This window comes from Tiliqua scincoides, chromosome 2 (assembly GCF_035046505.1).
Source record: "Tiliqua scincoides isolate rTilSci1 chromosome 2, rTilSci1.hap2, whole genome shotgun sequence".
Taxonomy (NCBI): domain Eukaryota; kingdom Metazoa; phylum Chordata; class Lepidosauria; order Squamata; family Scincidae; genus Tiliqua; species Tiliqua scincoides.
This window is the reverse complement of record NC_089822.1, coordinates 49,711,460-49,733,647: the sequence shown is the minus strand read 5'-3', so window position 1 is coordinate 49,733,647 and position 22,188 is coordinate 49,711,460. Positions and strand designations below refer to the sequence as shown.

At 42.3% G+C, this 22,188-nt stretch overlaps 1 protein-coding gene across 1 annotated transcript in view; it reads left to right on the top strand.

Annotated features, from left to right (window-relative positions):
- Positions 1 to 22,188, top strand: part of MCC (MCC regulator of WNT signaling pathway) — a 233,930-nt gene that overhangs the window by 20,835 nt on the left and 190,907 nt on the right. The window contains exons 2-3 of the mRNA XM_066613395.1: positions 3,789 to 4,036; positions 16,317 to 16,528. Coding sequence (XP_066469492.1) covers positions 3,789 to 4,036; positions 16,317 to 16,528 — 460 coding nt within the window. The remainder of the gene's footprint in view (positions 1 to 3,788; positions 4,037 to 16,316; positions 16,529 to 22,188) is intronic.

Below are 22,188 nucleotides of genomic sequence, written 5' to 3'. Positions count from 1 at the left end.
ATGCCACTGCCAGACTTGTGGTAAGTCTGTGTTTTTCATGAAGTTGCTGCATTAACCATTGTCTTGTGGTTACTTTATATGCAACCAACCATGATAGGTCTTAGGGGGTCCTTCTGTACTGCCATATTGGAAACTGTGGCTGACATCCTTGGCACCATCATGTTGTAAGAACTGGCCTGAAGAAGAACAGAATTGAAGTAGTTTAACGGTCTTCTCTGTTTATCAGAAGTTACCTCAGGGTTGCTTCACACAGCAACAGAATTTTAAAAGGGAGTGGCGTATAAAAATTTACAAAACAGCAGTATTCCAATAATCAAAAGAAAAGTTTGTTTTATTGTGTGAAACTGCATGGCTCCTATGTGTAGAAAACATGCTTTATAATCCTACATGCATGCACTAGGAATGAATTGAACCTCTGTCATTAAGTCTAAACCAGGTTCTCCATGCTGCTTTTTTTTTTGATATGGTTAAAATGATGGTTATCACTGGACAGTTGACTTGCTTCTGCCACAGGCTCCATAGGAGCCTTCGGAATGTTTGCATAACAGAGAACTTGAAGCTATTTTAATTTGTCAGTATCTCTTTGATCAATTAATAATGTTAGGAATGAATGTGTCTCATTAGATTCCTATTTGCCTTGAGACCTTTCCCAAAACAGCAGCTGCTAGTTGGAACGCATTGCAGAAGAAAGTTCTTTCATATTTAACATTCTTTGTTCTCTCTTCTTGGGATGGGGGAAAAGATTGTCGGGGTAATTTCAGCTTTCATGTTTGTGTTTTAGTTTGCATTTCTTGTGAAGTGAATAGAACCATAATGTCAGTTTAACTGGCTTGTCATTTTGGGATCTTTAATTAGGCACTCTATACAAATTGCTTTAAAATAAGAGCTGATTTGCCGAACAAGGTATGTTAAATTTGTTTTTCTCTCTTCCCCCCTGTGGCTATATTTGATTTGAAAGTAGTTTTTGTGTCACTAAACTAGCAAGGTTAATGGGTTAAGGTTAACTGAACCAGACATTTCAGAAGTCTGTTAATACTTTCCACTACACAAAGATTGACGTTTTCAAAGATGAATGATATGTGGTGATTGATAACTGTTTGTTGTATAGGGGGTTATAAATAAGGCCAGTGATATGTTTTGCATGACCACACGTTGGTGATCAGGAAATTGTTTCAAATGCTAAATAGCCCTAGGCAACTTAGGTGGAATATTTCTAGCTGTACAGTACTTTTTTCCTCTGGTGTTACCTTTCAGATGGTTTCATAACATTGGGATGAATTTTTAAGCATTTTTACTTGTTAGAATTCAAAATCTAAAGACTGGGTTTTTAAAAGTAAATACGCTAAATAAAGTAGATTCTGGCTGGCTAGCGCATGGTGTGTATCTCAATTTTCTGGCATGTTAAAATAAGAGCTAGATTGTTTATTGCACTTGTGTTCTTAAGCTATGCCCTAAAGTCTAGTTGGTTCTTGGCTCCCCCTCCTGTCAGATCATTTCATTTTCTCCTAATCACATGGTTCTAGACCAGGGCTGCCCAAACCCTGGCCCTGGGGCCACTTGCAGCCCTCGAGGCCTCTCAATGTGGCCCTCAGGGAGCCTCCAGTCTCCAATGAGCCTCTGGAGATTTGTTGGAGCCCACACTGGCCCGACGCAACTGATATCAGCGTGAGGGCGACTGTTTGACCTCTTGTGTGAGCTGTGGGATGAGGGCTCCCTTCACTGCTTGCTCTTTCACATCTGTGATGCAGCAGTGGCAGCAAAGGAAAGGCCAACCTTGCTTTGTGCAAGGCCTTTTATAGGCCTTGAGCTATCACAAGACCTTCATTCATTCATCCCCTTCTTCATTCATCCCCTGGGGGCTGGGGATAAGAATAGGCCCTCAGTTTGGCTGTACTTGTTGTAAGAGGCGACTAAACAGCCACCGGGTAGATGGAATTCGTCAGCCTGGGAAGGCAGCTCATCTGAGAGAAGGAAAACTCTGATCCCAAACCTCCACTGCCTTGTGGCTACATCCAGTTATGGAAAAGGCTTCAGGAGTCAACCTCGAGGCAAAATCCGGAGCTGGAGTCCCTGAGGCAGTTCATGGCTGAACACAGTCACGTTCTGGCAACTCCTGCGACACTGCTGGAACCAACCATATTGGCCTCTGCCTTTCCATTGGACCATTTCAGCAACGTGGAGAGGGGGGATTTGCTGCATGGGTAACAGCCTATCCTCCATACCTACTTTACCCAGGCTTCGCGCACTGGAGAGCAAGGGTGTCCAAAGTTTTTGGCAGGAGGGCCACATCATCTCTCTGACACTGTGTTGGGGGCAGGGGGGGGAAATAATTAATTCACATTTCAAATTTACATAAAGTTACATAAATTTACATAAATGAATATATTAAAGATGAACTTATATGAATGAAGGTCTTGCAATAGCTCAAGGTCAGTCGTTCCTTTTCTGCCACTACTGCATCACAGACGTGAAACAGCAAGTAGTGGAGGGAGCCCTTGTCCCACAGCTCATGCGAGAGGTCAAACAGTTCCCCTCACACTGAGAGCAGTTGCGTCAGGCCAGTGTGGGCTCCAACAAATCTCTGGAGGGCCAGAGGCTCATTGGAGACTGGGGGCTCCCTGAGGGCCACATTGAGAGGCCTTGAGGGCTGCAAGTGGCCCCAGGGCCGGGGTTTGGGCACCCCTGCTCTAGAAGTAGAAATGAATATTAACCCCCTTTATAATGTTTAAAGTTTCAGTTTTAGAGATTCCTCTGTGGCCCAGATATGGACTTTAGAAATAAATTTGCTGGTCAGTAAAGCACTTTTAATTCCCATTTAATTTCCTTGGGAGAAATCAAAGTTCATGTGTAACTTTTATTTAAATCAGTGACCTTGAAAGTGCTTAACTTGTCTAGATTGTGTCCATAATACATTCCATAATACATTCCATAATACAATGTACATTCCTGAATTAAGAGTGTTAATTTCCTTTACGAACCTTCATAGTTCATTAAGAACAGTTCAAACTTTTAAATGGATTTAAAGTTTAATGGGGCATAGTTTCAAAGCCAGTTGTGTGAAGTTTCTTTTCTGTTCCTTTTCACTTGTTTTCCTTGGCCTGATGTGAGTGTGTGGTTTTTTTGTTTTTAAATAATGTACTACTTCAGAAGAATGTGAAGGATTCCCATAGGTTCAACAGAGCCCTGTTGTTTAATTATCCTGCCCTTATTCTCACCCTGGCTCTATGGGCTATGCACAGACAGCATGTGAAGGGGAATGGAAGGCTTTAAGAACCTTATCTAGTTCCCCCGTTTTTGCCTTCATACTTAGCAGTAGTGATCCAGATCATGCATCAGTGTTTAGCAGAATAGGATGGTTGGATAAGGTGAAGATGTCCCAGTTCCATTTTCTGCTAGGAGAAATGTGAAGTTTCAGAGATATATTAAAGATGTTTATTTGTGTTTAGTGCCACATGCTTTTTCCTCCCGCCCCCCCCCCCCCAGATCTTTCTGGTAATAATCAAGTCTGAGCATGCAACTTTTTGCAACTTTGTTGTTCGTGGCTATGCCAAGAAACAACTGAGTTTGTAAGATTGTCTTTTGTTCCGGCAGCACTCCTGTGACTGATTGTGACTGACTTCAAAGTGCCATTGCTGAAGTGAAAAAGTGCAGTTTCTTTATTGGCATCTTTTGAATAGTTGACTATTCATCATATACAGAGTTAGTATTATGTATTTATAAGCTAAACTTTCTTTTGTTTTGGTCTTCTCTGTCTCTCCCCCCCCCCCCACTTTAAAAACATTCTTTAGGAATGACTTGCTGATGGTGTGCCGCCAGCTGAACATGGAGGAGTCTGTGGCTGAGATTATGCATCAGCTTGGTGCAGATGAAAATGGGAAGATTTCCTTTCAGGATTTTACACGCTGTCGCATGCAACTTGTACGAGAAATCAGAAAAGAAGAAGTGGAACTTTCTGTGAAATCAGATGACTCTTGTAAAAAGAAAGCATTAAGGGATAGAATAGCTTCCTGGCCAACAAGCAGTGATAACAGTCTGGGTAGGTATGATTTCATTATGCTTTAATTCTTCAAAAGTTAAGACTGTATAGCAGCCATTTTCAACCACTGCCGTGGCACACTGGTGTGCCGCAAGTGGTCCACAGGTGTGCCACAGGAATTTGGGGGAAAGTCATTTATTAATAGGGCCAATGGAGATGTGAGCCCCCACTGGCAGCATGGTGTACCTTGTCAAAAACCTGGTGGTGTGCCTTGACCATTTTAGTGCCTTGTCAGTGTGCCGTGAAATGGAAAAGGTTGACAATCACTGCTATAAAGCTATAGTTGCTAGTAAGGTATTGTTTCCTTGAGAAGAATGTAGAATTCACCCATGCACACATAGGTATTATTTCAGTTGTATCCTACCTTTCTTCCATCTTGGAACCCAAGGTGACATTCATAGGTTTCTCATATGTTCACGCTCTACGAACTGACCACACTTCCACCTGCTTAACTTTAGCAAGGTGTCTGTGTCGTGTGTGCCTTCAGACCTTGTCCTCGGATAGTTTGACATCTAATACAAAAAAGTGATTGCTAAGGTAAACCAGGCATCATACTTTTCCAGTGGTACTGCTTTCCATCCTTCCATTAGACAGCTGGTGGAAAAATCACTAATGTTAGATTAGAAGCATCAGGACAGAGCACATTTTGGAGTCCTAGATTTGCAATTTAAAAATGTTTTCTTGAGAACTGATTGCAACGTAGAGCCAAGTTCATGCAAGTTATCACCATTTGGTTGATTCATGAAATGCGATTGCAGGGGAACGCTTCCACATCACCATCAATTAGTGTGAAACAGCTCCTTGTGTGCTTGGTTGACTTTAGCCATACCGTTACAAATGAACTGGTCCTAAATTGTAGCTTAGCTATTATTATTATTATTATTATTATTATTATTATTATTATTAAACTTTATTTATATGCCGCCCTTCTCCCCAAAGGGACCCAGGGCGGCTCACAACATATTAAAAACAGATTAAAAACATAATTTAACCGCAAATAAAAATATATTAAAAACACATTAACATATACCCATAAAAACCATAGTCAGATAAAAAGTCAGATAAAAAGAGCAAAATGTAGCAAATCAGAGGAATCAGGCCTGTAAAAATACTAAAAAGATACAGAAAAGATGTTTAAAAAGGCCATGCACTCAGAAGGCTTCTTTAAACAAAAATGTCTTTAGGCTTCGCCGAAAAGTCTCAAGAGAGGGAGCCATTCTCAAGTCAAGGGGAAGGGAATTCCATAATGTTGGTGCCACTACTGAGAAGGCCCTATTTCTTGCCGCCGCCCCACGTACCCCCTTAGGCGGCGGCACTTGTAAAAAGGCCTTCTCTGATGACCTAAGAGGACGAGCTGGATTGTATGGAAGTAGGCGATCTCTGAGATACACTGGCCCAGAGCAGTATAGGGCTAATAGCCTAATACTAGGCTATAGCCTACTACTAGGCTTCCTGATTGTGAGTACTGTATAAGGATTTTTTTTTTCTTCAGTCCTTCAGTGCATGTTTAGAAAGAAACTGAAAGAAGATTACTTCAAGCTACTCTCAGTGGAGTCTGGGGGCTTTTATCTGCATTAACTAACTTGACTATGAAATCATGGATTTCAATTTATTATAGATCAAGATTAATCTGGAGTGGTAGTGGAATCTTTTTATGCTCCCTTAGATGCATCATATAAAGGTCAAACCAGACATGGCTGTTTTTTACTTTCCTTTTAAAAGAAAGCTGCTGTGGGTAACTGATACAGATCAAAGGAGAAGGGCTTAGCCCTTTCCTCACTGCTGTGGTCCTGATTCAAATTGACTTCCTGAGAGGTTGTCCAGAATGAACGCTGAAATTTGACCTACTTCTTCCTGACGTAAATAGCAGTTTTGAGACCCCAATCCAGATTGAAACTGTAGCCAACGGAAAGGGCTAAATCACTATTTGTCTTCCTTTTTTAAAAAATATATTACAGGAGATGATGCATCAAATATAGGGCAGTATAAGAATCTAGAAGTGCTAGGACTCATTCAGTCCAGTTGCCTTTTTTGTCTAACCGTCCAGAGAATTTAAGACATTTATATAAACTTGTTTTTCTAAGGTGCTGTATATTGCAGAGTTTGTGCATGAATTTATTTTAATACATTTACACCTCTTAGAGACTTGCTGCAAACTGTGGATTTCCAGTGTGTGAGTAAAAGTCTAAAATATCCACATTCTTTATATGTCAGGCCACATGTGGGTGTGTGCTTCCACCCCCCCCCCCGTCTGTGTTGGAAAAAGTGTGAAATAGCTCTCCACAGAAGCTGTCTTCCTCCTATGTGGCAAGTGTCTCCAGTAATAGTTGCTAAATTCTCAAAGTTTATGATTTTCCCAAGAGGCAGTAGCCTGCTAGTCTGCATGGGAATGGAGAAACAGGAAGGAGATAGGAAACTCCTCCGTATCTTTTTGGGTGGCACCCCTGTGTCACATGTAATGTGGAGTTCCAATCCAAGTTGTCATTGCCAAACTGGCTACCTTGGTTCCTAGTTATTGTTTTTCAGATTATGCTGGGGAAAAAAAATCTTTCTTATTTCTGTTGCTTTGGTTAAATATGACCAAATCTTCATGTGTATAAAGAACTTTATAGTTTCAAATGTTGCTTAGTTGTTTAGTGATTATACCCTCATAAAAGGTCTTCACAGAGAAAAGCCTTAGGTGATTTGATGAATGTATATTACTGGTCCTGACTAATGAGATTGATAATAATAATATAATAATAATAATTAATAATAGTGTGCTACTTCCTTCTTAACTCTTTACAGTCATGGTATAGAACAAGATTCTGGAAACTTGCAACATTGGTCCTGATGGCTTTGTAAATACAGTATAGCTGAGAGCAGGAAGCATCAAAATGCACTTGATAGATCCCCACTCTTGTGAGGGGAAGGAAATCTTTGTTCATAACAACTGTTGTCTTCAAAGACTGTGAGTGCATCTGCTCATGTGTTGTGTCTGCTCTGTTGGCTAGCCATGTGAAGTATGTATATTGGCAGAGACTGCCAAAAAAATTCAAATGCCACTGAGCACCAAGAGATAATGGAGATGAGCAGAAAATGCATCTAGCTTTGATAAAAGGGTTTGTTGTGGTTTTCTTGAAGACCTAGGTCTGGGTTTTTGCCAGGTATATGCAGATCAAGTCTGGTGCATGTAGAGCCTAGCACCTGCAGAAATTTCCACTAAGCTAGAATAATAAAACCCATCTCACTATTTTCTGGAAAAATGTGTTATCATCTTTGTTTCTAATTACAAAAGCCAAGTCAGATGCTTTCTAAAAAAACACGATGATGCTTGTGGTTTTCTCTTTTGGCTTTTCCTCTTTTCTTTTTTTAATATGCCACACACGTTGACATACTCCTGACATCTCCTGTAAGGCTCACAGTTGTGGTTAGCTATAGCGTGTCCCATGCTATAGTTTATTTTTCTGGTGACCACAACTTATGCCTGCATGTGTTACAGTTACAATCTCTGCACATGAACTGGAGGTTGTCCATGACTTTGTGTACCTTGGCTCAACGATCTCCGACACTCTTTCTCTCGATACCGAGCTAAACAAACGCATCGGTAAAGCAGCTACCATGTTTTCCAGACTCACAAAGAGAGTCTGGTCCAACAAGAAGCTGACGGAACATACCAAGATCCAGGTCTACAGAGCTTGCGTCCTGAGTACACTTCTGTACTGCAGCGAGTCATGGACTCTTCACTCACAACAGGAGAGGAAACTGAATGCTTTCCACATGCTCTGCCTCCGACGTATTCTCGGCATCACCTGGCAGGACAAAGTTTCAAACAACACAGTCCTGGAACGTGCTGGAATCCCTAGCATGTATGCACTACTGAAACAGAGACGCCTGCGTTGGCTCGGTCATGTTGTGAGAATGGATGATGGCCGGATCCCAAAGGATCTCCTCTATGGAGAACTCGTGCAAGGAAAGCGCCCTACAGGTAGACCACAGCTGCGATACAAGGACATCTGCAAGAGGGATCTGAAGGCCTTAGGAGTGGACCTCAACAAGTGGGAAACCCTGGTCTCTGAGCGGCCCGCTTGGAGGCAGGCTGTGCAACATGGCCTTTCCCAGTTTGAAGAGACACTTGGCCAACAGTCTGAGGCTAAGAGGCAAAGAAGGAAGGCCCATAGCCAGGGAGACAGGCCAGGGACAGACTGCACTTGCTCCCAGTGTGGAAGGGATTGTCACTCGCGGATTGGCCTTTTCAGCCACACTAGACGCTGTTCCAGAACCACCTTTCAGAGCGCGATACCATAGTCTTTCGAGACTGAAGGTTGCCAACTATATGTTACAGTTATATGTTCATGCTCTGGGAAAGAAGCTCTTAATCTTTCAAAGTGACAGTCATTCTTTGGATTACTTTTCTAGTCTTAAAATGAACTTTGGGCATAGGAGCTCACACTGCTATTCTTTTACTCATGCCTGTTAGATTCTAAGAAATAGGAGCACAGTGCCTAAGTGTCATGAGCTGTATAGACCTTGTTGATCCCAAGGACTGTAGGATGCACTGTGTATCACTTCAACTAAGTACAGACGTGCCCCGCTATCCGTGCGGGTTCCAGAAAACCCCCCTGTGGTTAATTGAAACTGCATGTGAGCAGGAACACCCCCTTCCCCCCGTAGTTGAGGAGAGCCCAGCTCCTCTCACCTCTAGAGGGCCTTCTGAGGCCTGTAGAGGCCACATGCGGTTGTCCAAGGCCTCTGTAGGCTTCAGAATGGCAAAAAAAAGCCTACTATTTTCAGTTTTGCGATAAAACCAGTAGTGGTTTTTTACCTTTTAGGCCATTCTTAGGCCCTCAGTGTCCTGTCTTCAGGGCTTCCCAGGCTTCTAAAACATGGAAGTGGGTCTTTAAAGCTATTTTTTCCTTGGTATCCGCTGATTTTTTTTTATCCCCGGTGCAGTGGTTTTCAAACTCTCATGGAGAGTTTGAGCCACTGTAAGTGCTTGCGGGGGCGGGAGGAAGGCTGCGGCGAGATCCCCAGGATCACGCCGCTCCGGGGGCTGCAGGGGCTTACCCAAGCCTCCTTCAGCCTCCCGGGGGTGCGGAGAGCCCGGTGCGATCTTCAGCAGGGATCCCTGCAGCAGTGAAAGTGGAACGATCACGCTCCACTTCCGCTTTAGCAGAGGGGGGCACGATTGCTCCATTTTTACTTTCACTGCTGCGGGGAGCCCTGCTGAAGATCGCACCGGGCTTCCCGCACCCCGGGAGGCTGCGGGAGGCTTGGGTAAGTGCACCCAAGCCCCTGCAGCGCCCTGAGCGGCACAATCCTGGGGATCATGTCTCTGCCTCCCCCCTGCCTCCAGGCCGCCCCCACCCCTTAAGGGGGCAGAGGCTAGGTCCCACAGGCTGGGGCGTCGTGATGCCCCAGTTTGAAAAGCCCTGCCTTGGGGGTTTCAGAACAGAACCCCAGTGGATAATGAGGCACGACTCTAGACTTAGCTGTCTCTTATCTTTTTTTCCTCTCTCAAATATATATTCATCTGGGAACTGACAAGATAATTTTATTCACGTTTGATATATAATATGAGAATGAATTGAAGTAATGAAACACCAATGCCATACTTAAGCTTTTGGGTAACTACATCTGGCAATCAGTTGCTGGGAGAAGGAGGGAATCATTCATGCCTTTTAAAGCCATTTCTGCCCAACATTTTATATACGCAACAGGGATTAAATGTGTACACCTGTGAGCTGGGCAAAAATGGGTTAAATTTGCTTTAAATATATCCCAATAAATATTTACCTGTTACAACTACACGTGTTTGCTTTTGAATCACAAATCATGTCGTGAGAATGGATGATGGCCGGATCCCAAAGGATCTCCTCTATGGAGAACTCGTGCAAGGAAAGCGCCCTACAGGTAGACCACAGCTGCGATACAAGGACATCTGCAAGAGGGACCTGAAGGCCTTAGGGATGGACCTCAACAAGTGGGAAACCCTGGCCTCTGAGCGGCCCGCTTGGAGACAGGCTGTGCAGCATGGCCTTTCCCAGTTTGAAGAGACACTTTGCCAACAGTCTGAGGCTAAGAGGCAAAGAAGGAAGGCCCATAGCCAGGGAGACGGACTAGGGACAGACTGCACTTGCTCCCGGTGTGGAAGGGATTGTCACTCCCGGATTGGCCTTTTCAGCCACACTAGACGCTGTGCCAGAACCACCTTTCAGAGTGCGATACCATAGTCTTTCGAGACTGAAGGTTGCCAATACAATACATACTGTACTTCTGCTGCTAGCAAAAAAGTATTTTCCGAAATTATTTGTCGAGGATGTGTGGCTGCTGCTGTGCATTTGTTTGCTTTTTGTTTAATCTTTGCACTGATGGAAGCGATAAGTTATAGCTATCGATGACCCAAATTGTGCTCATCTTACCTACAAAATGAAATTTTTCTCTAGAAGACTCTTAACTGTTGGCCTTACAAAAGGTCTCCTATAGTGCAGTCCCATGTATGTTTACTCACATGTAAGTCCCTTTGAGTTCAATAAGCTTTACTCCCAAGTTGGTGTGTGTGTGTGTGTAGAATTACAGCCCTGTACATACACATAGTTTACAGTATTTTTCTGTAGTAACTTGTATGTGTTGATCTAACTAGCCAGACATGTCTGTTAACTTTTCATAGTAAGATTAACTGACATACAATATTACGGTGCCCCCTACTGAAAATAAGAAAACATTTCTGAAAATCATTTGCAGTAGATGTTGGGAGGGGAGGGGAGAGGCATATCACATAAACCTGATTCTTGCAAAACACTGGCTCTTTATGCTGATGGTCCAGGATACTCTGGGGCTTCTGAAGATAATAATAATAATAACAACAACAACAACAACAACAACAACAGGTATTTATATACCGCCTTTCTTGGTCTTTATTCAAGACTTTATTCAAGGTGGTTTACATAGGCAGGCTTTATTTAAATCCCTTATTAAATAGGGATTTTTACAATTGAAAGAAGGTTCTTTCTTTCAAGAGCAACTACATTCAGGTGTTTCATTCCGATCTGACTTCACATTCTGGCCTCCATCCTCCCACGCTCAGAGCAGATGGAATAGCTCGGCTTCAGCTTGTCAGCTGCTTCAAGGTCACACGGTGCCGGTGGCCTCGAACTGGCGACCTTGTGGATGTTATCTTCAGACAGACGGAGGCTCTACCCTCTAGACCAGACCTCCTGCCCTGTACAGATACACTGTACTAATCATACTGATAATAATACTTTGTTTTTCTCTCTTTAGAGAAAAGCATCAATACATGAAAACATGTTGACATGCAAAATGACATAGGTTTTTTCAGGAAGGGTCTATGAACAAGAGACTAGATTCTGCTTATGGATCAGATGCTTAATTTCCCCAGAAAGCTATCATTTAGCCCAGTGGTTTTCTAACTTTTGAGCACCTGGACTCACTTTTAAAAATGATACTATTTGGGACTCATCTAGGTTTACAAGATGTAATAACCAGAAAAAAAGGATGCTCCAACATTTATCTTCTTATATCTATACATGCTTGCAAACTGTGAGAGCTCTTTGCAGGGCAATTAGCAGTCATCTGATTTCTGAAAAGCCTCAGGGCTTGAGGCAGTTAGTTACCTGATTCTTCCATCACCTGAGTATTCATTGGAGGCTCTGCTGCTACAGGACCCACCAAAAATCAGGTCGTGACCCACCAGTGGGTCTGGTTTTGATTTAGCCCACATTTTAGATGTTGAAAGACGTTTGACTTTTTGTTAGACTTTTGTTTATTTGTCTCATCCCTTTCTTAAATGATCAGAATATTATAATAACCCTTCAGTCTTTCGAAGCCTGTAGGATAAATTCTTAGAGGCATGTTTTTACTGCCTTGTGAACTGTAGAATTATATGAAAGCAAGAATGTTAAGCATTTGTTACTTTGAAAGCTGTAAACTGACTATTAAAAATAATGGGTGGGGTGGGGAAATGGGTGTAACCCAATCTGCAGGCTGTAAATCTGCCACCTTCATTGCTCTGGAAGGAAACTTTTCATGTCTGTGAAAGTAATCTATAGAAGTGCCAAAGTGCTTGCTTTGTGGGAAGTCTTGTTTTTATTTGAAGCATTTATTATTTTTAATCACAACTAGAAATGGGATACTTGCCTTCTTTGTTCTATGGTGTACTATACATTGATTTGTTATGGCTATTTCACATTCTTAATGTGTGGTTTATGTAATGGTTTGCCTCCTGACAGGGTTTGGGTCATCAGGAGTACATTATAGCAGGGCAAAAGTGCCTGCATATTGCACAGACTTCCTGTCATTTAAGGAACACAACTAAAGGTGGTGGCTTTGAGTCAGAATGCTGTATATGGCTTAGGCCCTATATATTGCAGGAAGCACCTCCTTTCCTATGTTCCACAGCATTCTCTTTGATCTGATCCTGTAAGAGCATTGTCTGAGCAATTCAACAAGTTTGCTACAAGTTTCAGCTACTGCCTGGGACTGAGTTGATAAAAACAGTAAGGTGCACATATGATGCGGACTAAATTGATCAGGAAATTTTTTAGTGGGCTGTATTTTCTAATTACAGTCAGACTGGTTCTGACATGAGTTTCACATGTATGTCTGTAGGTTAGTGGCCTGATGAAGGACTTGGTCCAAAAACCAAGTATGGAAGTACTGTATGCCAAAAAGGCAGTTTATTCTTGCAAAAAGAAAATACTTTGGTGGCAAAACACCCTGATCTAAAAACAGTCTTCCCAAGGGGAAGGACATTGCTTATTTATACAACAGCACAGTCAGCAGTTAATAAAGGTGCCACCAGGTAAGCGTGGTGTACAAAACCTTCTAATGCCTCAATTCAGCCCTACCTCCTGGAGACACTTCTTACTTGTTAGGGCTATGTGCAAAGGTGTCAAAAACCAATTACTTGGTAGACAAGATGGAGCTGCTCTGGCCCTGCATTTTCATACATCATGACCCAGCAGAAGAATGCTGTGTGAGAAAAGTGCTCCCAAATCCAGATAAGTTCTCTTGTTTGCACCAGACTTTGCACAGACTTGGAACATGATCATTTCAAGACTTTGTTTTACAGGAGGTAATGGATCAGCACTCCTTTCAGGCAGGGAGGTACCATTTCCTCCCCCAAAGAGGGGGTATTGGCAGTTAAGGCCTACTCAGACTTACTACTCAGATTGGTCAGTTTTATCCTTCCTGTGGTATTTTGTATAGTTGGCATGCTTCTTATGCATGATAGACTTTCACAGATCCAAATATATGCACTTGCACCCCCACCAAAAAAAGTGCAGGCAACTCCACCCACCATTCCCTGTAGCATTCTCATATTTAGAATGCTTTGGGACTTTATCAGAGTGGAACCAGAAAATATAGGAGAGACAGGGGAGGCATGAGTGAGCATGTAAAGGCAAAAAGTTTGGTGTAGGCTGTCAAAAGTAGAAGAGTCCAGGTCAAGGAGTAACATGTAATTGTACAATTGTGCAAAGAGTGAAGAGAAAGAAACATGCAGTATGTATTGGAAGTACATATAGCTGTTGATGGGTAGAGCAAAATTGCATAAGCAGTTGAACTTATTGTGTCTAGAGCAGTGATTTTTAACCTTCAGCTCACGGCACACTGACAAGGTGCTAAAATTGTCAAGGCACACCACCAGTTTTTTTTAATTACATTAAATTATTACATTAAAACTAATAAGTACTATGGAATTAATAATTTAATAAATACAATTTAATCATTACATGACAAAAAAATTCACAACAAACTGAAACCAAGCTTCTCTGAACTTGAATAGATCTTTCTCATAAAGTTACCTTGAGGAACTTTATAGTTGAAGATGGAAGTATTTGTGGTTTCTGGAAAGGAGGAAAAATGTTTAGAAGTAGAGTGGTCAGATTTTTATAAGAAGTGCCAGAATGTGTTGCCAAAGAGAGGTGATGATAATCACATGAGGTATTTGAGAAATGTGGGAGACAGTGAGGAGGCATGATGGAAACAAGGTCTGGGATTCAACTGGTGTTGGGGGTGGGAGAGAGAATGTGAGGCAAAGGGTTCTGGACATTTGGAAAGTGGGAATGAGTGAGATGAGGGATGGGAATGGAGGTGTTAACTGTGATTATGAGATATCAGGAGGGGGAAAGAATGAATTGTATGTGTAGGATGGGAGGAAGTGGGGCTGGGGGAAGAGGAGAGAGACTGCCTGCTCATGTATGCAAAAAAGAGGGTGCAAATGATGCTCTTCTTGTGAGGTCCTAAAAATGCCCTGTCAGTGGAGGCAATGCAGGAAGGGTCGCTTTGGGGCACTGCAGGCAAACAGTGGCAAGGAAAAGGGACTCTCAAGGAACCTTTTCAGCCAGCTAGTACTTCTGTTTTTGGCCCTGGGGAGATGCCTGCTTGCCTGTGCGATTGCCCACTTCTTACCTGCTGCCTATCTTCTGGCTCTTCCTTACCCATAGCATGGCTTCCACCTAGAGCTCCTTCAGGCCAGTCAGCACATGGGCAGGCAACAACCTTCTCATTCTCGCTCAACAGAATGAGCTTTGACATGGCAGCTTCCGGCCACTTAGCTGACCATTTCTTTTATTTGTTTTGCTGTGTGTGGCTCAAGGCAGTTTCTTCTGCTCCTTCATCACTGCTGTCTCCTCTGACCCACGGCACACCTAAAGCCCATTCATGGCACACCTGTGTTCTGCGGCACAGTAGTTGAAAACTACTGGTTTAGAGAGTTGGTGCTACTGGAGTTCATGACCAAAGGAAGAAGTAATAATTACTTATAGTGGCATGTGTGCATATGGCAGTTTTACAGCTGGAGATCAGGTCCCTGTCCATCTGTTTAGAATCCAAAATTCAACACAGGGCAAGACTGATGGAGACGAAGGTAAGCAACATAATAATATTTGTTCAGATCAAATATAGTCACGGGCTTAGTTTTAGTAGGGCATGTGGTCTAAAGGGTTGTGTCAAAGACATAAAGGGATTGTTGTAATAATAATACATGTACTATATACCACCTTTCTTGGTCATCAGTTTTCTCCTCAGACTTCATTCAAGGCGGTTTACATGGGCAGGCTGTTCTAAATCCCCGTAGGGATTTTTGCATTTGAAGAAAGGTTCTATCTTTCAAGAACCAAAACATTTCAGATGGATCTTTTCGATCTGGTATCACATTCTGGCCTCCAGTTTCCTCCCACACAAGCTGACAAGCAGCTCCTTCATCTCTCACATGGAGGGCAGCCAAGACACTTCTTTGCTCACACCAAAGAACAGGTGGAATAACTCGGCTCAGATTGTCAGCTGCTCCAAGGTCTCACCATTCACGGTGCCCATGGCCTCAAACTGGCAACCTGCGGATGTTATCTTCAGGCAAACGGAGGCTCTACCCTCTAGACCAGACCTCCTGCCCAGTGTGGTTGTAAAGTGTGGTTTTTGAGGAGGGATTGGAAGAAAGAGAGAGGTGATGGTGTGAAGGAGTTGTAACAGTAGCTGGCATCTAAGGCTCCTGGACTATAGACTCTACGGTAACTTTGGATTCACCCAAACAAGCAAGAACTCATTTTATAAAAATTTATTTAGAACAACAACATACCAAAGAGAACCAAAGTTCCCATAAGATAAAACATGCAAAGGGTAACACACAGGAAGAAAATAACAAAAGTTCTATCTACTATACGTATCCAACAGATGTTCTAGCTTGTGGGCTAAAATGATACACAGCTTAGGAGAGTTCCGGCTCCAGGAGGCAAATGGCAAGAAGAAAAGAGAGGCCACCAAATTCTCCCCTATATACCTTAGCTGACTTAGGGCCCAATCTTACCAATTTTCCAGTGCTGGTGCAGTTGTGCCAGTGGGGTATGCGCTGCATCCTGTGGTGGAGGGGCACTCACTGGGGCCTTCTCAAGGTATAGGAACATGTGTTCCCTTACCAAGGGGCTGCATTGTGGTTACACCAGAGCTGGAAAGTTGGATAGGATTAGGCCCTTAATTACCATCTAGGGCCTCCCAGATAAAATGTCTCTTTATTAGATGTGTCACAGCTGTGTTCAGCCTCAAGCCTTATCTTGCCTTCTCCTGATGCCTTTGGATAAACAAAAAAAAGGAATGACTTCTAACTTTAACCCTTCTGCCTCTCAACCCATCCTGTTTCTCTCTTTAGGAGTTATCTGGCTTCAGAGCCAGGAGAACCAGGTTTGAGTCCTTTTACCATCATGATAAGAAGACATGAAATTGGATTGTAGACTCCTCATTATATACAAACTCTTCTTCATTTTGTGTTTCTGTTTTTCTACCCCAGGTGCCCTGTCCGGTGCTAGAGAGAGCTGGGAATATGATTCTGGAGCTAGAGACCTTCAGAGCCCTGACTTGCACAGGCGCTCAACTTTACAGAAGCTCTTGGAATACGGAGGCAACACCAAGAATCAACAAGCTGCACTGCAGAGACTGCTGACACAGGCCTCCAGTCTTGGCAGTTCAGTTGGAGGAAGTTACTTAGAACTTGCTAACACTGTGAGTATACTTTTTATTCACTGTAATCCTTTGAAACTTGTTAGGTCCTCCCTTTCCGAGCTCAAATATGCTAATAATTACTTTGAACCATAGCTTATAGGAAACAACTAGGCTGCTTCTGTGTTTTCATCTAAAAGAACACTATTAATAATAATCAGTACCCAGCATTTGCTTTGTTATTGAGGACTGGAACTCAGAAAGAACTTGGATCTATAGGGTATTTGATTGTGCTTCTTTTAATTTATTCAAATTTAAGTAGTACAAGGCAGGCAGCTTGTAAAGGCTTTTTAAATTTAAATGAGTTGGAATGCAAGGAAAGCCTATGTCAGAAATATGTGGAAAAATTCATTCCGTAATTATCATATCATATATTGCATTTCTGTTTTCTTAACACTTCAGTGTTCCTTTATTCCATAGAAGGTTATGGTTCTCAAGCACAATATGTTTGCAGAGTGAACTAAAATTAATTCTTAACTCTCTTTAACAAGATCTTAATGTATTTTTTGTCCTTCACCATAACATAAATGAAACTTTCAGTCTTTTTTGTTGGTTTAGGAAGATTTAAAAAACAAGGGAGTGAATGTTCCTTGCCAGGCAAGTGATGTTAAATGGAAAAGAGTAGAGCAAATAAAATGAAGAAGTTGCCAACAGAACATCATGTCGCCAATCTTCTGAACAAGCCGAAGGACAGGAAATGGCAGAAGGAACAGGAATGGCATTCATAGGGCTCTTAGCTTTTATTTAGACAAGCTTAGGATCAGTAGGAAATCCAGACTTCTTGTCTTCTGTGTGATCTGAAAGTTTCTTCCTCTTGCGTTGCTGGGTGGCTCAGCTATAGTATTCAAGGTCGATCGGTCCAAGCACAAAAATCACTACTATTTCGAAAACTGTGCAAAGCAGTCACCTAGGCATCTGGGCATACGTCTACAGAATATTTACAATAGAATGTATTTTTCTTCTCCAGTAACACATTGGGGAGAAGGTTTTGCAAAGGATAGTTAGTATCTGACAGGAATACAGGTATGCACCACAGAGTGCCATTCCATTGAACAAATAACTGTATATACGACTATGGTTCCATCAAACTCACCAGGATAGTTTCTTTTACTCCTTGAGCGAGCTAACCAGTGCTTCCTACTCTTTCTGTCATGCTTTCAACATCTAGCTGCCTTCTTCCTGTGTTCCCTGGCCAAGGCATTTTGGGGTGTGACCCAGCAGCCATTAGCAGTTGTCTAGACAACCATGGATACTCCTAATTACAGATCACCATTGTTAACCAGCATATACATGTAGCTGTTTCTCTTGAGTTCCCCAAAGTGTGGACATCTTGTCCTACATGTGAATTGTAGCTTTTCTTGTTTGCATTTGTGTAGACATGCCAGTCAGATCTGCACCTATGCAGAACAACCTCAAAAACTTGAATCTAGGAATTGTCACTCTGGCCTCCATCCAAGGGGGAGGGTTGCTCACCTAAGGTACTGAGTAAATTCCTTCTTCTAACTGCTGTTCTAACTACCATTTTCTTTCCTAACTACCGTTTGAGCAGCAGCATTAGATACCCCCCTACAGCTTTGCTTTGAACTTTGTTTGAGAATGCTCCCTTTCTTTTCCTTTCTTTTTTCCTCATTTGTTCTTCAAGCTTCTGGGTGACTGCCCATGGTTTTATTTCTTGCAGTGACTGAACACTTGGGGATTTTGTATTTAGTCATTTTCATGTAATCTGCAAGAATTGTTGGGCTTATGGCTCTGCATGTCCCTGTAAAAATTTGTGTTGTGTGAGTCAAAATTATTATTAGTGGACAGCCACAACTCTTGCCTTTTTGACTTTGGATAAGTACGCAGAGTGGACTCCTGCAAATATGTGCATTGCAATCAGAACATCCAACACTAAATTTCCATGTGGGTTAAGACATTGGTTGCCCCCACTTCACATTGGCATCAACCAGGCCAGTCTGGAGCTCAAAGAGTGACTCACCTATCTTCTTTGCTTTGTGTCATTCTGTTGGTCTCTTCACCTGAAGAGTACCTGTTGGCAGTGGCATCACTAGGGTTTGTGCTACCCAGTGTGGAAGGCCAGCATGTCACCCCTATGATGGACCTTCTCCTATGCAGTGGGCAGGGCAATGTCCCAGACGATGGGCATGGTGATGTACTGTCACCCCGCTCCTGCTGGTTTTTTGGCTATAACTTTTGATAGGATAGAGATATTTCAGTGTGGTTTGTTTTATTGCATTTTGCATTTAAAATGATTGATATACGCGCATTGATTGATATATAATATGTTGGTAATATTTGAAAATACCAATATTTCAAAAAAAATTTGGTGAGTAGGGGCAAAACCCCCCATGTGGGTCACCTGGTGTGGCCTGCACCTCTCTAGCAATGCACTGCCTGTTGGTGAAATCTCTTAAAAGGACCTCCCTAGGAACAGTCACATTCTTCAGGGTCAAAAGCACACTCAGCATTGGAACAGGCCTCAGTATCCAAACTGACCTCAGCCTCCAAAATTAGCCAAGGACACAGTGAGTAATAAGTACGCATGCTCATTGGATTATAACTAGCCTTCAAAACAGAAGAAGAAAGCTTTGAAAGTATATCCAGACACCCCACATGAATCTACTACTACTACTACTACTACTACTACTACTACTACTATGCAGAGACTGAAGCAGGAGGAGCACATCCCTTTGTCTCCAGAAATCTCAATCCTTGAAGGACTTACACAGGTGACTGCAAGTGATACAAACCAGGAATTGCTTCTGATCTTGTTCTTTGTATTGGGAAGTCTTTCCATGCTGTAGAGAAGATGTAAACTCCATTTTCAGATGTCCATCTCCCACCACAATAACCCCCCTCCTTCTCCCACAGCTTAAGCAAAGCTGCTAATATCACAAACACATTTTTGAACTATTTTCTTTGAAATGCCTGTATACTTCAATGTACAATAATATGAACTCTGGACACTGGTATGTAACCCCCCCCCAAAAAAAATTAAGGTCACACTGAAAACTCTGCAACAAGCAATGTAACCTTGTCATGAACCCAGAGGGGGGTGAGATTTCAAAATCCCTGGTTGCAATCCAGAACTAATGTCACTGTGTAACTGTGACAAGCTCTAGAGCTAAAGATGGTCAAACATCTGTATTTGGATTTTCTCTGGATGGCACTTTTGCTGATGAGGTTTGCCAGGATAAGCATATTGGTGTGCAAATAGATTGCATTCACACACAGGACACCAACAATTAGCACTCTGGTAATAGAATCAATGAGAAGATTATGCATCTCCCAGGGAGATGCCCAGAATATCATGTATTTTTTTTACCTCATAAATATTGAGAAGTTGCATTTTGTGATCTACCTGAAGCAGGGATTCACCCCTTGAGTTAGTATCTCTCCTAATACTGTATGAAACTGAACTTTTACAAGACCTCCTACTCTGAATACCCCTTTCTTTCCTCATCATAGCTAAGGGATCAGAGTAAAAGAGCAGGTTTTCCCTTAAACCCCATTTTCTGGTTTGTCCTCATAAATTTCTCTGTGGCTTATTCAATCTCAATTGCCGGCTTCCTCTACTTACTAGCATCCCATCTTAGCCAATTCATGAGCAAATCCAGTTAGCCATGTGCCCTTTGCACCTCCTCTCATGGAAAATGGCCTTCCTGGTGGCCATCACTGACATTCTGCATACCAGAATGCTGTCCTTTGTTGTTTAATCCCCCTCAATGTTCGCAGATAACTTTATCTTTCATTCAGATGTGACCTTGTACCCAAGGTGGTCTCTACTTTTTGCTTGACTCAAGATATAGCCTTTCTGACTTTCGTCCAGTATACAATGGATGACTAGAAAGGGTGTTTTGGGCATTGGAACTTTGCAGGGTCTTGACCTTTTCAATTGGATAATTTTTTTTGTTTGTTTAGAGAGCCATTTGTTTGTTTGCTGCGCCACCTATCATGTTGGCCTTGTTGAGATGATCATCCTAACATTTTGACATGCCAGAATGACTCCTCCAGAAGTGGTCTATACCCATGCTACCAGTATAGTACTAACTTTACAGCCCTGCTTGTCCCCCTTGGAAAGCTTCTGTAAGGCAGAAATTACCCCAATAAGATGGACATTCCTGAAACAGTGTGCTATTGATATCAGCAGCAACCTTTGACCACTCAGTCCTACAAGGGCTCTTCATGTTAATTCAGCACCCAACTTCAAATGTGTGAGCTTGCTAGTCTTCCAATAGTATGAGTACACAGTTGGCAAATAGTTTTCAGCCCATAATTGTTCAGTCCAGCTTATACGAGCAGCTTTTTATCCACACTATAACAGAAATCAAGATATATTACTGAGGATTAAATTTATTTGAAGCTCCAGTGCAAATTGATTTTGGATGGCTGCCCAAAAGAGCATTAATGGCCTGCTTGCATTGAAATAATAGGTTACCATTTATCTCGTATTTGAGGCATATAGTATATTGCCCTAAATTAAAGACCAAATGCTGTAGTCTTAGACTAAGTATTGCTTTAATGTAAGAAGTAACTGCAACTGCTTTGAAGGTGACAACAGCAACAAACCTTCATAACTCCACGAACCTGCTTGTTTACCCTCAAATTCCTGTTTGTGACAGGTCAGCTTGAGTAAGGAATCCAACAAACTTGGGGATATAAGGGTCTGAATCCCTGCTCAGTGAGCTGTCTTGCACCAGCCACATCTCTCAGCTTTTTATCTATTCACCAAACTTTTGTGAGTAATAACTGCATATACGCTGGCCTGATAGAAGCAGGATGAATATAAATGTGATTGATAGAAAACTACTTGTGCTCTGTTTGAGTGTCTTACTGCAAGACTATTCTGTGTCTGTTAAGTGCCTCCTTTATTCACTGGGTGCTACTTATGCACTTGCCTTTCATTTTCCATTTTGTGTAGGACACAAAGATAACTTTCACAGTTATGTCATCCATTAAGTGTGTTTCTCAGGATGACTGGCAGGGGGCATTCTTAGGTAGCCTTACTTAAATCTCTCTCTGATACCTTGCTGCTTTCTTGCAGTGCAATGAATCAAAGGCTCTGTTTTTCCCTCTAACCAGACATTGCAAATATCATCAGTTACTGCATAAACTAAATCATTGTTGGTTTGTTTAGACACCCAGTAAAACTATTCAGTTAATGCAGATGATGCTAATTCTTAGTGTTGCAAATACTTGTAGCAAATGTTTTTCTGGGTATGTCAATTCCTGGGCTTATTTTTTTAAAGAAGTTGTTTACTTTCCATGCAGTAATCTTCAGAAAGTTAGCAGTAGGAACATTTGAGGGAACGTCACTATTGAATCAAAGCTATCCTGTCCATAAGGCAGAGTGAGATGATTGCATTTGCTGGCAGAGTGATGGAGGGGCAGCTGTTGCCCACTGTTATTTTCTACTGCCTCTACTGTCACTGCTACTCCTCATTCCGTCATACAGTTGCTGTGTTTGAAAAGAGAGAAGGGAAGAGATGCATCCCAGAAATGTTCTAGTCTGTCACTCTCCTCTGTGCTACTTCTGCGTTGTCCTCCTTGTTCTACATGGTGGATTGAAGACAAAAATGGAGCAATACTCTTTGTGCGCTGCCATTGAACCAGATGGAAGACAATAGTAGTGGCAGCCATGGGAGTAGGTACTCGGCATCCAC